Source organism: Martes martes, assembly GCF_963455335.1.
Source record: "Martes martes genome assembly, chromosome: 8".
Taxonomy (NCBI): Eukaryota; Metazoa; Chordata; class Mammalia; order Carnivora; family Mustelidae; genus Martes; species Martes martes.
The window spans coordinates 28,873,689-28,888,928 of record NC_137895.1 but is presented as its reverse complement, the minus strand read 5'-3'; the positions used below and the strand labels follow the sequence as shown (position 1 = coordinate 28,888,928).

The 15,240-nt window shown below is 37.6% G+C and overlaps 1 protein-coding gene across 2 annotated transcripts; it reads right to left on the bottom strand.

Annotated features, from left to right (window-relative positions):
- Positions 1 to 242: 242 nt before the first annotated feature.
- KERA (keratocan) lies at positions 243 to 8,136 on the bottom strand. Of its 2 annotated transcripts, none has more exons than XM_080811786.1 (3): positions 8,055 to 8,136; positions 5,637 to 6,530; positions 243 to 1,309 (listed from the first exon to the last, which is right to left on the bottom strand). In XM_080811786.1, the coding sequence occupies exons 2-3, from the start codon at positions 6,520 to 6,522 to the stop codon at positions 1,143 to 1,145; spliced, it is 1,053 nt and encodes a 350-aa protein (XP_080667912.1). In that variant the 5' UTR covers positions 6,523 to 6,530; positions 8,055 to 8,136; the 3' UTR covers positions 243 to 1,142. The 2 variants fall into 2 exon arrangements, with proteins under 2 accessions (XP_080667912.1, XP_080667911.1); XM_080811785.1 differs by lacking the exon at positions 8,055 to 8,136 and adding an exon at positions 7,799 to 8,027.
- Between the last annotated feature and the right edge of the window lie 7,104 nt (positions 8,137 to 15,240).

Below are 15,240 nucleotides of genomic sequence, written 5' to 3'. Positions count from 1 at the left end.
CATGTATTAATGTCTATGGAATATTTATTATTTATAGATACATCCTAGAAATTAGAAGTCTGAAGTAAACTATACTTTGTTACTAAATGAAATCCTAGGTTATTTCTTTCTGACTAATGAGAAATAAGAGTATTATGTTAAATGATCAGAGCATACATTTTTCTTATGTTTATCAGAAGAGAAGGAACAACAAAGGAGAAAATATGTTTGCATATATTTGTGGTAGAAAAATGGAAATTATTGTGATTATAATACTTTTATTAAAATTTGTTCTTAATAAACTTGTAAATAATGCCCCTGAAATAAATATTTTACCACCATTTTGTTAGAAAGCATTCACTCACTGCCCCTGAAATAAATATTTTACTACCATTTTGTTAGAAAGCATTCACTCTTTTTATTTAAAAAATCCAAAACCACTGGCAAATATAAGAGCTGAACAATTTGCAGTTCAAGTGGATTTCAAAAGTTAAGCACTAAGATTCTGTGAGAAATGTGTTATAATAAATGTAAAACTTAGGACTTGTTTAAGAGTATTAAGAACAGCAGCTATAAAAAAAAGTAGTAAACTGAACATTACTGTTTTTTCTGTTATTTGGTATTAAATGACTAAAAGTCTCCTTTCATGAAGTATTTAATACATTTCGTATCTGTTCTTTAGCTAAATGTTACACTTATACTTACTAATGCTACTTAGCAATCTGAAATTAATTATGATGAAGAAATATCTCCTTTTTCCCATTTTTTCAGATCTCCTTATCTCCTGTTAGATTACTGTACTTCTACAATAATATTGGCATAAAGCAATTTTGAACATATGCAAACCAATATGTCTTTTATAGTGCATAACGATGCAGCTGCATTGTTTGATATTGGTAAGGTGTGGAAGAGACAAAAAAGAACTATCTTTGAGTTGATAAACTATCTGAACTCTGTGTCTGTTTTATCAATTAAAGAAAAGCCAACTCTGCTACATATCATTGGTGAAAGCATCTTTGAATAGAAAACATAAGCTACACAAACAAAAATGGTGGCCAAGAGCAATTGGAAATGTGACTTTTGTTTTAAAGTTATGAATGGTAACCAAATTTCGTTTCAGAAATATTAGCTCATTAAACAAATTTTAGATGTTGAAGATGTGTTTAAATAATGACAGCCTGAAGGAGCCTGAAGCAGTCCATTAAATCCATTGGAATTGGTGGTTTGATTTCATTTCCATCCAGACGGAGGTAGCGAAGGTGAGGTCCATAACCGAAGACGTCTCGTTCTGTCGGCAGTATGGGAGGACATATTACAGAGACGTTCACATCTACGGAGACAAAGATGGCATGAACAAATGAATTAGAGAGAAGAGACCAGGTGTGAGAAGACCAAGGAGCCATGGAACAGTCTTGTAGAGGGCCTAGCAGCCTGACCTGTGAAAATGCCAGAGATACAAGCCATTTTTGTCAAGTTGGAGGTATATGTGTCTTATAAAAGTAACCCTAAAAATGTGCAACAGATATACAGCCCTCTCACTCCATATTCAGTTATACTTTGCACAGAACATGAAAAAGGACATATTGTTAAAAGCTGTGACGGAGTGGCCCCTGGGTGGTTCGTAGGGTAAGCATTTGACATCAGCTCAGGTCATGATCTCAAGGTCCTGGGATGGACCCCGCATTGAGCTCCCTGCTCAGATAGGAGTCGGCTTCTCCCTCACCTGTTCCCTCTGCGTCCCCTGCCCCACTCCACCCCCGTTAATGCATGCTCTGGCTCTCAAATAAATAAATAAAATCTTAAAAAAAAATGAAAGCTGAGATAAAAGTAAAAGAATACTTCATTTGTTTTCTAAGCTTCCAGGTGAGATAAGGCATGCTTAGACTACTATAAATGAGGTGGGTAGTGGAGACAAAGGTTCATAGAAGGAACGTTACGTGCATGGGTAGATGGATCGATGGATGAGTGGATATGTAAGTGGAAAAATCAGTTTATTATTAAGGAAAGTGCTTAAAAATTACCTTAAAATTCAAAATTTCCAATTAGTAGTGTAGGATGAGTTTTTAAAAAACACATTTATCATATGTTTACATATATAATACTTAAAGAAAAGAACCTTGAATCTTTGTATTTAAGTGTATTTAATTAGAAAGGATGTATTTGCCAAGAATCGAATTACAAAGATCCAAGCCAGGAAACATCCCATCAGCCTTTTCAGATGATTAGGATGTGAGAAATCATGCACCTGTCTTGGATCAGAGCCCTTGGCATCAAAGACTTTACTGAAATTTAGGAGTATTCAGGAGAGAAAAACCTGTTAAAATAGCAAAATCCAGACAAGTGTGCCTAATAGCTGATTTCAACCATGAATCCGTACATTGCTTTTCAGTCTCATTTGAAACTATTTTGAGAAAGAGCTCCTCCCTTAGAAGATGAGACCTACCTGACTTTGGCAATGGCCTTCCTTTGAGTTCATGGTTACAGTGAGGTTGTTATGCTTGATCTTATATCATTTTATGAATTCAACTTGCTAAAAATAATGACTCGTAATATATAGCAGTTTGTGTATATAAAGTTATCTTTCACTTGCATTATTATCTTATCATCACACAGCATTTATCAAGCAATATGGTTATTCTCCCTACCTGAGATTTGCAAGGGGTTCAGACAGGTAAGGTAATGCACTCAAGATATTTTAACAAGTAAACAGCAGAGCTGAGTCCCAGCCTTGTCCTTTTCCTACTACATAGGGTCCCTTGCTTCCTGGAGAGATTATGTCCCTTTAATGTGCTATCATCCTTGTTACCTTTATGCCCCATAACCAAAGCATGTCTGCATAAATGTAATGGGAGAAGCAGGTGTTCAAATATAGTTATATTTTCATAAATTATTATATTTCTCAGAGAACATCACAAAATAACTTATTTGAATAGATAACATTTTTTGTCAGGTTTAAAGTTCTTTAAATTGTTCAGAGGAAATGAACATTCCCATCTTTTTCATAAGAAAAGGTCACCATCCTGTAAATTCTAAGAACTCTTCATATAAAAGGTATGTTTCTTGGAAATCACTTTATTAAAAACAAGAGTAGATTATGCAGCCAAAAGAAATAAGTACTTTAACAGTTATTATGACACAGTGTGATATACTGGTGAGCCAATAATTCTAGCCAGGGAAATTCTTATTTTACACTTATTTTCTGGGAATATAGAAATGACCAAGCCTGATATCTACATTAAGAAACAAATAAATCTCTCTTTGTTGTTGCTGTTAAAATTATTCTTACCTGCGTTGACAGAAATTTTTCTAAAGTCTTGTGTTCTGGAAATTGAAGTAAAATGTGCTGAGATTATACTGTATTAGTAGGAAACAATACTTAAAATAAGAAGGCCTGATCTCAGGTCCTGTATTATATTTACTCTTTGTCCTTGGGCAGGTATCCTCACTTAGTTGACCCTCCATTTCTTTCTTCAGAAACTCTTAATAACTTACCAACCAAGATTCTTGTGAGGATTAATTTAGGGTTTTCAAGGTGTGGTCCTTGGACCAGCAGCATCAATACCTCCCAGGAACTAAACTGTTAGATCTACTGAGTCAGAAAATGTGAAGCTGGGGCCGGTGAGCTGTATTTTATGAGTCATCCAGATAATCCTGGTATGCGCTAATATATGAGAACTACTGAAGAACAGAAATATATGAGAAAATACTATAAAACTTTTAAAAACCTGAGTGGAGGAAGAACAGAGTTCTACTTTTTTGTGTGTAACTTTGTGTACCTATATAAGTGACTGGTGTAGATGCCCAACCGCGTGTTGAACTTTGCTCTCTCACTCTTAAAGACCCTTTTTTCTCAACTTCTAAGGGGAATCCCTGTTTCAGAAGCAGGGATCTATGTGGAGTCCCTTTAAAGTCACTTCCCACATCACATGTCTATGGGACTTCTGTTGCCAGATAAGGAATGCACCTGTAGAAGCACAGAACTTTCATCAGAGGAAAGAAAAAAATGCATATATTTAGGTCAATATTGACTGCTGTACAATCTAGGTCAGTGAAACAGATTTGGCTAGTAACATTTTTTTTTGACCTGTTGCATCTTTTGCTCTTGACTACAGGATTAAACAATGTGTCTCATCACCATGGAAAAATGGGGCAGCAGCCTCTTTGTTAATTCCTGAATTATATGCTCAAGTATGCTGGTAGAAAAACCAAAAAAAGAAAAAAAAAACGAGAGAAAAGAAGAAAAAATAAATAAAATCTTGAATAACTGAGCAGTACCCACTAGAAAAATAGTCTATTCTTACAAATAAGATGTCCGTGTGATTATTTGCTTAAAGGAAGCTAATGAATAATAACCAAGCAGTACTACCTTCTGACAATTATCTGTGCCGTTTTTCTACAAACTATCTGACTGCTTCTCACTTTAGAAATGTATTTTCTAAGGCCGTAGAGGAGAAGTCTCCTCAGATTATCTTCCTATAGGGCTTGTTTCAGGGTTGAAGATAGGTTTCCGGTTGGTTCCAGTGTCCCTGTGGTGAGACCAGGATACTGTCCACCTCTGCAGCAGGGGCAGCCTGGTCTCAGGGACTCTGAAGAGTTTTAATTTAGCATCTCCAGCCTCTTCTTCCTATAACCAAGTCTTCTTGGCCTTCTATAACCAACCTCTGCCTCAAAGGCACTTTGTATTCATCTCCCTCTCCCTGATCAAAAGCTATTTTCAGGAAAGGAGCAATCATTCTACCTTGTTGATTGCCATTAGTCCTAAGAAGTCACCAACTTCCAGGAGCACTTGTTTCCACTTCAGTTGAACAGGGTGTTGAACTACAGTGTTGGTTTCCAATGCCTTTTCCCCAGAGCAGCAGTCTCAACACCACCTGGGAACTTGTTAGAAACGAGATACTCAAGTCTCAGCCAGTCTTACTAAATCAGGAAGTCTGGGGTGGGGTCACCAGTCTACACACTTGGAAGTTTGAGAAACCCTCTAATCTAGAGCAGAGACTTTAATTACGGTGGTTTCAGGCACCTGTAGATTTTATGACCGAGATCCCTTTCTTTTTTTTTTTTAAAGATTTTATTTATTTGACAGACAGAGATCACAAGTAGGCAGAGATGCAGGCAGAGAGAGAGAGAGGAGGAAGCAGGCTCCCCGCTGAGCGGAGAGCCCAATGTGGGGCTCGTTCCCAAGACCCTGGGATCATGACCTGAGCTGAAGGCAGAGGCTTTAACCCACTGAGCCACCCAGGAGCCCCCTGAGATCCCTTTCTGATACATCCTAAATCATACTTCTCCTATTACTATGCACGAAGTTGTTTGTGCTTTGTACATTTTCCTAAATAAATCTACCCAGTAAGGCAGAAATACTGGGATCTCCTAGGAGTAAAAGAAGATACATTTGGTTTCTCCAATGGATAATTACCCTTTGTAGGTTAATAAGTCCACTTTTCAATTTACAATTTGAAGGCTTGAACTTCTTGGTTCATTAAGATTGTGTGAGAATGAATAGACAAAGACAAAATACTCAAAGTTGGAAAAAGAAATCTAAGGGCACATTAGTTGGGGTGGTGGTGGGGGAAGCCCAACACAGTTGCTAATCTTAAAGAAAATATAGATTTAATGACCATGAGCATTTCAGCCAAAGACATACCCTGATGATTACTTACTTTTAATTTTGTTATGATCAAGATGAAGGTGCTGTAAATGAGCACTGATTCGGGGGACCTTTGTGAGTTGATTGTGAGACAGCTGAAGATCTAGAATTGAGGATACATCAAAACCACTTGAAGGGAGCCCTGCATCTGATAGTTTGTTGTGGTTTAGTCGCAGAAAGGCCACTTTAGGAATCACATTAAAGTAATTTTCTGGTATTCCTTCAATGGAATTGTTGTCCAGAAATAGCTGCATTGTATTGGCTGGTAATCTTGGTGGCATATTCCTTAGGGCATTCTTGGCCATATTTAGTTGCATTAGGTTCTTGAGACCCTTGAAGGTGTCTCTCTGAAAGGCATTGTCCAGCAGTTTATTGTGCTGCAGGTCAAGAAGAGTCAGGTTCTCCAGATTGCTGAAGGTCCCCTGAGGAATTCTGGACACCTTGTTTCTGGCCAGTTGTAGTTGTTCTAAACTTCTTGGCAATGGAGAAGGTACCTCCTCCAGCTCATTATCTTCCAGAAATAAGAAAAGCAGCTTCTTCAGTTGGCTCAGGGCTCCTTTTTCAATTCCATAGTTGGTTATTTTGTTCTTGTTTAGATTGATCCATCGCAGCTGGGTGGCATTCTCAAAAGGCTTCTCAGGAATGGTCTCTATCAAGTTGTTCTCAAGATAAAGATACCAGATCCTTGAAGGAATAGGAGGGATTTCTTTGAGACCTCGATTTTCACAGTATAAAGCGGTAGGGAAACTAGGGGGACAGAAGCATTCCCTGGGACAGTCAAAGTCATGCATAGCCCAATCCTCTTGATCACTTACGTCATAGACCTGTCTCACACTTCGAGTCCATACAGTATCTGTTATGAATAACACCCAGATGATGAAACAGATTGTGGTTGCCATTATAGTACCTGGGATAGGGGATATAACTGTTAGATGTTTGAATATCTTGACCTTCAGAAAATGAGGTGTACCAAAATAACCAGTAAACATTGTTTCTTTGGGGGAAAGTGAACATGTCAACAACTTATACGCAGCTACCTATTAGTACACATGTATTTGTAGGCGCTATACACAAAGCACTTTGCAAACACTGACACTAGCTCATTAACTTCTAACTTTCTGGTTTTAACCCAGTCACAGTGAAAACTGAGAAATGGAAAGCAAATTTTAGGAGCTCTAAGTACTTTTCCATTTCAGGCTATTGAATACAAGAAAGTTAACTGAAACCCATGGTCGAATAAAAGAGTATTAAAAAAAGTGATCTTTTAATAACTCAAATTGAGAGTCTGTGTTGTTTCTGAGAAGTAAGCATATGCTTTTACTTTTACTCCTAAATGAGCAGAACATCTGGATGAGATTTCCCAGGCTCGCTGGCCCTTGAACCAAAGAAACAGAGAGATCAAAGAACATTTTAGCAGCTTGTTGTGAAGGAAGGCTTTAAGATATGAAGAGAAATGTGTGATTAATTTCTCTCTCTGTTGCTCTACTTCTCCAGCAAATTTTATACTGGGGTGTGGGGGAAGACTTCTAATTTATATTATAAGTACAAAATCAAGTTGTTCAACCAGGGAATTTGGATTATGATCTCTATATCACAAATAAGCAAGTAATATATTCACCTATGGCATTACCATGGTTGATAAGAAACACAACAAAGCAAAGAACATGTTTAGGGACAGATAGACCTCCAACTTTTCAGGACGGTTGCTAACAAAGAACAGGTTAACACTTATTGGTCTATGACCATCTCAAGGATAGAAACCCTCCCCATTGAATACCAGCAAGGTGATAGGTACAACAAACTGTTCTCACAGGAAAAATAGAACAGTAACATTCTGACCAACGTACATTTAATTCAGTTGCTTGACAATAAAAACAGAATACATTTTACTGACTCTTCAGGAGAAAATAAAACAAGCATCATTTATGAAACACTGATCTTTCCACTGTGCCACTAAATTGAGGGAAATGACAAGTGCAGAGCTGTTTCCGCAAGCTGTCGAGTTTTTTACGATCACAGAATTCTGCTCTGGTCATCTTCCAATAGAGACATATTAACACATTCTTTTCTTCAGAATCGGGATTTACTTTAGTTATTAAGCTGTAATCCTGCCTCTGATGAATCAGAACTTTGAATTCGTAACTTTAGGTTTTTAAAAGTGCAAAAAAAGTTTACCTTGCTGTCCAGGAATATACCGTTGAGTCCTGTGTCTGGGTCTGAAGTTTGCTCAAACTCAGTTAAGGGGGAAAAAAATGAAACGAAACAAAAAAGCAAAACAAAACAAAACAAAACAACCCTGTGACTATAACGGTTTGTTTTTATTGTATGCTGTCAAGCCTCCTATGAGAAAAAATAAAACCTACTCTGACCAGTCACAGTGAACACCTTTTGATCTATTGTTTCCACTTTGCCAGGGCTTCAGAATGCTTACCTCAGCCTTCTTGGATCTTCTTCTTCTCTTTCTATTGGTCACTGCTCATTCCCAGTAATGGATTGACCCAGGCTCCAGTGTCGTGTTTTTATGAATCCTCCCTAAAATATATGCATCAGTGGCTCCAACTTTAACCCCTCCAAGAACCACAGAACCTCGGTACCTAGGCAGCTCAGCCCAGGAAATTCTGACTTTCAGCTCAAGAACCTATAGCCAAAATTCAGGGCGACTGTCACTGAAGTCACAGTTCCAAAGATGTTGTAAGGTATTGATATCTAGACCTGTTCAGCCAGCAGGCAACGGAAGGCAGTTTTGATTTCAAGTATAACAAGAAGAGAGTTTAAAGTGTTTTCTTTTCTCTAGAAAATCTTTTTTAAAAATGGAATATGAAGAAATAAGTGCTGATGTCCTCAGTTTCAATGGAATATTTGGTTCATTTCTCATATAAAACAGATGTTGGAATTCTATGTAAACATATTGCGTGTGAGGGAAAGATAGGAAAATGTATTTGAAAGATTTACAAATGCGATCTGAGAAGCAATACCTGATGTGGACACTAAACATGGTTTATAGATATGATTTTTATATGATTTTTATATGATTTTATAGATATTTTGTTTATATAGATATAATTTTTGTTATATATATAATATAGATATATTTTATATATAACTATTTTATAGATATAATTTTTGCATCTCTGTTTCCTATTGGGAGCTTTATTCCAAGTTAATTATTCAAATGAGTTTTTTTTTTTTTCATTAGAACAGATGTTATGCATTTAATCCTTTTCAAGACATTCCATTGCCTTGCTATTGGTTTTCCTTTAACACATAGATCTAAAATAATGTCTTCTAGTTCTCATATTTGAGAAGAAGAATCGTTATGCCATTTGAAGAAAGACACGAATAAAAATAATTTTCAAACATTATTCTGTGGATGGGTTGTAAACATTTTGTTTTTCAAAACTTGTCTTATTCTGAGGTCAGGAAATTTAATTCATGTGACTCAGTTTGCACTGCTCGCATAAACATCATCAAAGAAAGAGCACAGAGAAGAGGGGAGGAGGAGAGGGCCCTGGATCCAAAAGACGCTTTCTGGACCCCTCACCTCCTGCCTTCTAACCATCACCAGGTCAGTGAGAGCTCTGCCAGCTTGCACCATACTGGACTACCTCTCAGGGTCAGCCCTACTTTGTCCTAAATGCTTATGGAAATGTTAGCTTTTCTTTAGCATTAGCAGTATGCTCTCAACGGGGAAATTCATTCAAGTTTAAGGGCTTTTCCAGGCTAAGATCTGATTCAGACATGATCTCTTAGTAGCTTTTACAGGTACACTTACCTCACATGTGAGGAAAAAAAAAAAAAAAATCAAGTGTTACACCCTCTCAAAACAATGATTTCTCCATTGCGGTTCTACTTTCCTCTGTCTTCCTAAACCCTCAGGCTATACACAACAGATGATCTTCGAATCTGCACAGCCCCCCTCCAGCTAGTAATCTCTTTTCTTTCCTAATTTTCTTTTCTAGCCAAATTACTTGAGTCATTTCTTGATTTGATGACACAAATGTTGCTGCATGTTCTTTGTAGGAAAATTAGAATAGCATCCTGGCTGCCTCCAGTCTTCATTTCCTGTTCACCATGGCACCCATGCTCCACCCACCAAAAGATGGCTTCTAATCCCTCTGCTTCCCTAAAATTGCTGTGACAAAAATCAGCAATGATCTTCATGTTTCCTGATACATAGAAGCTTTTTAGTGTTTGGCTTACTTGACTTGTGACTTTTGACAATGTCGGCCCACACCTTTTATTAAATGTTTCTTAGTTTCTGTGACATGCTTTGCTAGTTTTCCCTTCCCTTTCTTTGTGGGTTTTTCCCATTTATATCCTGAAGCTCTCTATTTCCTCTAACATTTTTTTATTAGTGTTTCTAGTATTTGGAGTTGTTTGAGATTCTGTCCTCTGCTCTGCGCTCTTCTTGCTCTGTACACATTTCCTGTAGGGTTCTGAAGTTTTAACCATTCCTTCTATGATGATGACTCCTGAATCTTTATCCCTAATCCAGCCTCTGGAAGAAGACCTGCACTTTATTGTGTGTGTATGTAAATACATACCTGCTTTCTGGAACTCTCCTCTTGCACATCGCAAAGGCACGTAACTAAAATAAAATTTGCTCTCTCCTTTTACTTCTAACTGCTCTTATCATTTACTTTTGAGTGTGACTGTCATTCAGTCTCCCAAACCAGAAATCTGGAAATCATTCTTAACTCTTCCTTCTCATTTTGTGAGCATCTGAAAACAATCACATTTCAAGGACCCTGGAAGACATGATATAAATAAGAATGACCATCTACAATGCTTGCCCAGTTTAGTATCTTTGTTTCCAGACTACGAACATAGGATGTTTTCCATTGTCAATATAACGTCTGTCTGTCTCTATCTTGATTTTTCCTAAAGCAATCCAATCTACCTTTTTTTGATTACTGATTCCTGGAGGATGGGGACTTAAACCCTTCATTGGAATTGCGTATGTGGAAGTTCGATACGTGAAATTAAGACGATGGTGAAAATGTCTGAGTCATGCTAACTGTTATAAGAATGAAGAAAAGACTTTGCTCAGCCTTATTGTGACTCTGCTAAGAGAGAGAGAGGTAGCTTAAGGTGTTATGATGTGGCTCTGGCATTAACTCTCTAATGACAGATTGATATTTTCAAAGTCCGTGGGGCTTTGGATATAGTAGGTATTTAAGAAATACCAACTGAATGAATAAATGAACAAATAAACACAAAAGGCATATGCACCACTTCAATAGACTTGAGTTTTTTGATTAGCAGAACTATGTAAACAGAAACATGGTCAAGAGGGGAGCCTGTGTGGCTCAGTTGCTTAAGCATCTGCTTTCTGTTCAGCTCTCATGATCCCAGAGTCCTAGGATCAAGTCCTGCATCAAGGTTCCTATTCACCAAGGAGCCTGCATCCCCCTCTGCCTGCCACTCCCCCTTCTTGTGCATGCTTCCTTGCTCTCTCTCCCTCTCTCTCAAAATAAGTAAATAAAATCTTCTTTAAAAAAGAAACATGGTGGAGAACCTTAGATATACACTAAAAAGAATAAAAAAGATGTGAATTAGGATTTTGCTTTTGCCACTTACTAGTTGTTCGAGCTTGCCCAACCTATTTAACCATTGTGAGCCTAAGTCTACCACTAATGCACCAGCCCTTACTGCACTATGAAGGATTGTCTGAAAATCAATTTTGCACTAATATTTTCTAAAATTTCGAACAGAATTATAAAACCATTTTGAATATTTTTTTTTTACACCCATTGAGTAAAGGCAACACAGTGTGCCAGTTAAAAGCCAGACCTGCCTGGCTTTGAATAAATTTCTGCCATTTAAGAGCTGAGACTTTGAACAGTTATTTATCTTTTCCCTGTAAAATAAGGATGATGATGATGATGATGTCTTAGTAATAATAGTGATAATACGCACCCCCCCCCAGAGAATTGTTGTGAAAATCACATGAGTTAATGTTTTTTAAGTACGTGGAGCCTTATAAAAAAGTTAATAAATAAAATCAGACATATCAGGCTCACTTCCTCCAGGGAGATACTACCCCTGGAATTCCATATGCTTTTTTTTTTTTTTTTAAGATTTTACTTATTTGACAGACAGAGTTCACAAGTAGGCAGAGAGGCAGGCAGAGAGAGAGAGAGAGGAGGAAGCAGGCTCTCTGCTCAGAGAGCCCGATGCAGGACTCGATCCCAGGACCCTGAGATCATGAGGCTTAACCCACTGAGCCACCCAGGTGCCCCTCCATATGCCCTTGCTTCAACCTAGTTTGCTCATTATTGCAGACCAACCTGAGCAAATTTGGCAGATGATAATTTCTAGGCTTTTTCATGGCACACTTCCGTTGTGTGGTTAACAAGGCTCTGTCATCCTCCTTCCCAACCTACACAGAGGTATTATGTTTGATCAAAATGAGTTCAGCTCGCTTGTATCTTGCAAACAGGCATTTGTTGGCCACAAGCATTAGAACATTTATGAAGTGAGTCTTCATTTTAAGGTTTCTTCAAAAGTTCACTAAGTTTACCTAAGGTGTAGATTAAAACCAACAAGAAAGTCATACTGTCTCTGCTCAGGCATGGTCTCTTAAAGTACGTTTAGGAATAATACAACCCTTGCTCAGTAGGCCTGTGGGATTGTTGTTGTGGTCCTGGGCTTCCTTCCCCTGCCTCCTGTGTTAAATCCCTTGTTATTTCCTGGATCTCCAGTTCTGTTCTTTTTTGGTTAATTCCACAGTGTTGGTGGAGAACAACAGCCTCTGATAACTTCCTGAGATACTGTGGTTTTTTGTTTTTGTTTTGTTTTTTGTGAACTCCCATGTATCAGAATGTGTTGATTCAGCCTACCCACTTAACTGGTATTTTGACTGGATAGAATTCTAATGTAAAATAGCGTTCCTTCCAAATCTTGAAGGTACTTGAAAAGACAATTGGCTTGTTGCTTCTGGAGTTGAAATTGGAAAAGTTGATAAAATTGTAATTTTTACTTTTCAGAATGTGACCTTTTCTTGTTTTCTGAAAACTTTTGTGACTTTCCTTTCATCTTCAGTCTGAACTTCTGCAACAATATGTATTCAACCCCCAATGGGACCCACGGTATCCTTTCAATCCAGAAGAGTGTGTAGAGTCCATCCATATTTTCTAATTTGGGGGGGTAAGTCTTAGATAGTACACCTCTTCATTAAATTGTCTGATTCTCTTATCTCTTCTACTTTCTTTTCAAAAATTTTGTGAGCTTTCTGAAAGATTTCCTTTTACTGAATGACCTTTAAAATTTCTACATCATGTATTATGTGTTTCCTTTTCAAACCTCTCCTGTGGTTGTTCCTTTCCTAACGCACTCTTTTGTTTTATATAATTACTATATTCTCTCATCTCCTTCAAAATAAGATTAAAAACAATAAGGTTTTTATAGTGTTGTGAATTTCTTCTGCTCCATGCCAAAATTTTATTTCCTTCAATTTCTCTCTCTCTCTCTTTTTTTTTTTTTTCTTGATTTAGTTTGACCTATAGAGGTATTTCATGTTGGAGGCTTTCTTCACATGTATGATGGTACTTTGTTGAATTTCAGCGCTTAAGAGGAAAGCACTAGTAATCTCACTGGAAGATCTATGAGAACTGATGGCACTTGTTGGATGATGACCAGGAAGATATTTTCCCCACTGCCCCCCATATATATATATTTATTTCTCACACACACAGACACACAGACACACACACACACACACACACACACACACAATGTAAATTGGAAAAGTCAATGCTTAGTTTTCTTAGTGTCCTTTTGTATAAGTATAATTTTTTATTAATACTTCTAATGTGAATTGTTTCTGTTGTGAATAAAGGGCAAGCAACCTTCTATTCACACTTTAGCCTTTGTATCTGAAGCATCCTGAGGCTCTGTTGTCCAAAACTGCTCTGAAACTAGTAGTAAATCCTGCCGCTTATAAGCTACTTATATTCAACTTTAATATTTATGACTCGCTAGAGTATCAGTTAGTTACTCCAAGACTCTACAAGAAGACGTTCATTACCCAATCAAAAAATAAACATATAAAACTACCTCTGTCATTCTTGGATGAGCTATTACAAACTACCCAGAAGAACTCTGCTCTAGAGTTACTTTCTTCTAGCTCCTCAAGCTCTCTCCATTTCTAGCAAGTTAGCCTTCTCGTCATCAGCCTTTAGATGATACTAAGGTAACAGGAGGTAAGTTGCTTGAAAGCCCATCAATTTAAAACTCATTTCCAAAGCATTTTTAGAAAAGATGTCTTTCAAGACAACATTTATTCAGAGTGCTAACAAAATACTACTAGATTTTGACTCATAATGTCTCCAGCAATCTTGAGCAGATTTATGAACACATATGTGTATTCTTGCTCTCCTTAACTTCTTATCAAACTGCCTTCCTGGCCTGTCCCACTTACAGCTGTATTGTTGCAATATCCATTCTCAATTGGTTTCCACGGTTCATATAATGTAAATTACTGTTTGATTGTATGCTTGTATACTTTTTCCTGTCAGTTGGTCATCAAGAAAGTCTCTGTGAGGTCATAGGTGTGATTGAAGGGAGGGACAGCAGTGTCCTACCCCTCATTTGGTCCTATTCCCATTTATATCACGGACATGCTGAATCAGCACCGTTGGGCAATTCAGGTTATTCCAGATGGATATATAATACTGAGTTTACGGACAGTTACTGTCACATTGTTGTTCAGTCCCCCTTGGACCTAATTTCTTAAAAGGATAACAATAAATTTATTAAATAGAGCATGTCCTTGTTTAGAAAAACTAGGAGTTTAATTCTCTTGCTTAGGTTTACCATACACTGCATGTAGCAAACTGATCTTTCTGACGCTCTTTAAACATCATTTAATCTGATGAGTGGCAAGTAGCAGGACCACTGTGACCTCACCTGGAGAACCTTCTCTTGACCTGGGACAAACTCACACTTTACAGCTCCTCAGCACCGGACTCATCTGTGATAATGCATGGCCTCCAAATTCAAAGAGACTCTCCATGCTCCCAGTGGCAATGGATACATGGTTCAGCAAATTGTCTTCACTTTAGAGAAATATCCCAAAACCATACCCCTAAACCCTTTACTAAGTCAGTGTCTTGCAACCCAATGGTCTTCCATTATACAGTTGACCCTTGAACAATCAGGTGTTTGGGTACTGACCCACCATCTCCCTTCCCCCATCCTGTGCAGTCAAAAATCTATGTATAACTTCTGGATCCCGGATAGCCTACTATTACTCTGAAAGCCTTACTGTAACATAAAGCTGATTAACATATATTTTGTGTTAGATGTATTATACACTATATTCTTACAATAAAATAAGATAAAGAAAAGAAAATGTTGGGGTGTCTGGGTAGCTCGGTGGGTTAAAGTCTCTGCCTTTGGCTCGGGTCATGATCCCATGGTCCTGGGATCGAGCACCGCATCAGGCTCTCTGTTCAGCAGGGAGCCTGCTTCCTCCTCTCTCTCTCTCTGCCTGCCTCTCTGCCTACTTGTGATCTCTGTCTGTCAAATAAATAGATAAAATCTTAAAAGAAAAGAAAATAAAATGTTATTAAGAAAATCATAAGGAAGACAAAATACATTTACAGTACCGCACT

Bases quoted from the DNA above. Each gene is read 5' to 3' on its own strand.
- KERA (XM_080811786.1), bottom strand. From the start codon at position 6,522: ATGGCAACCACAATCTGTTTCATCATCTGGGTGTTATTCATAACAGAT. The intron at 1,310-5,636 runs GTAAGTAATCAT...TTGTCTCCGTAG, and splicing joins TGATCATAACAAAATTAAAA to ATGTGAACGTCTCTGTAATA.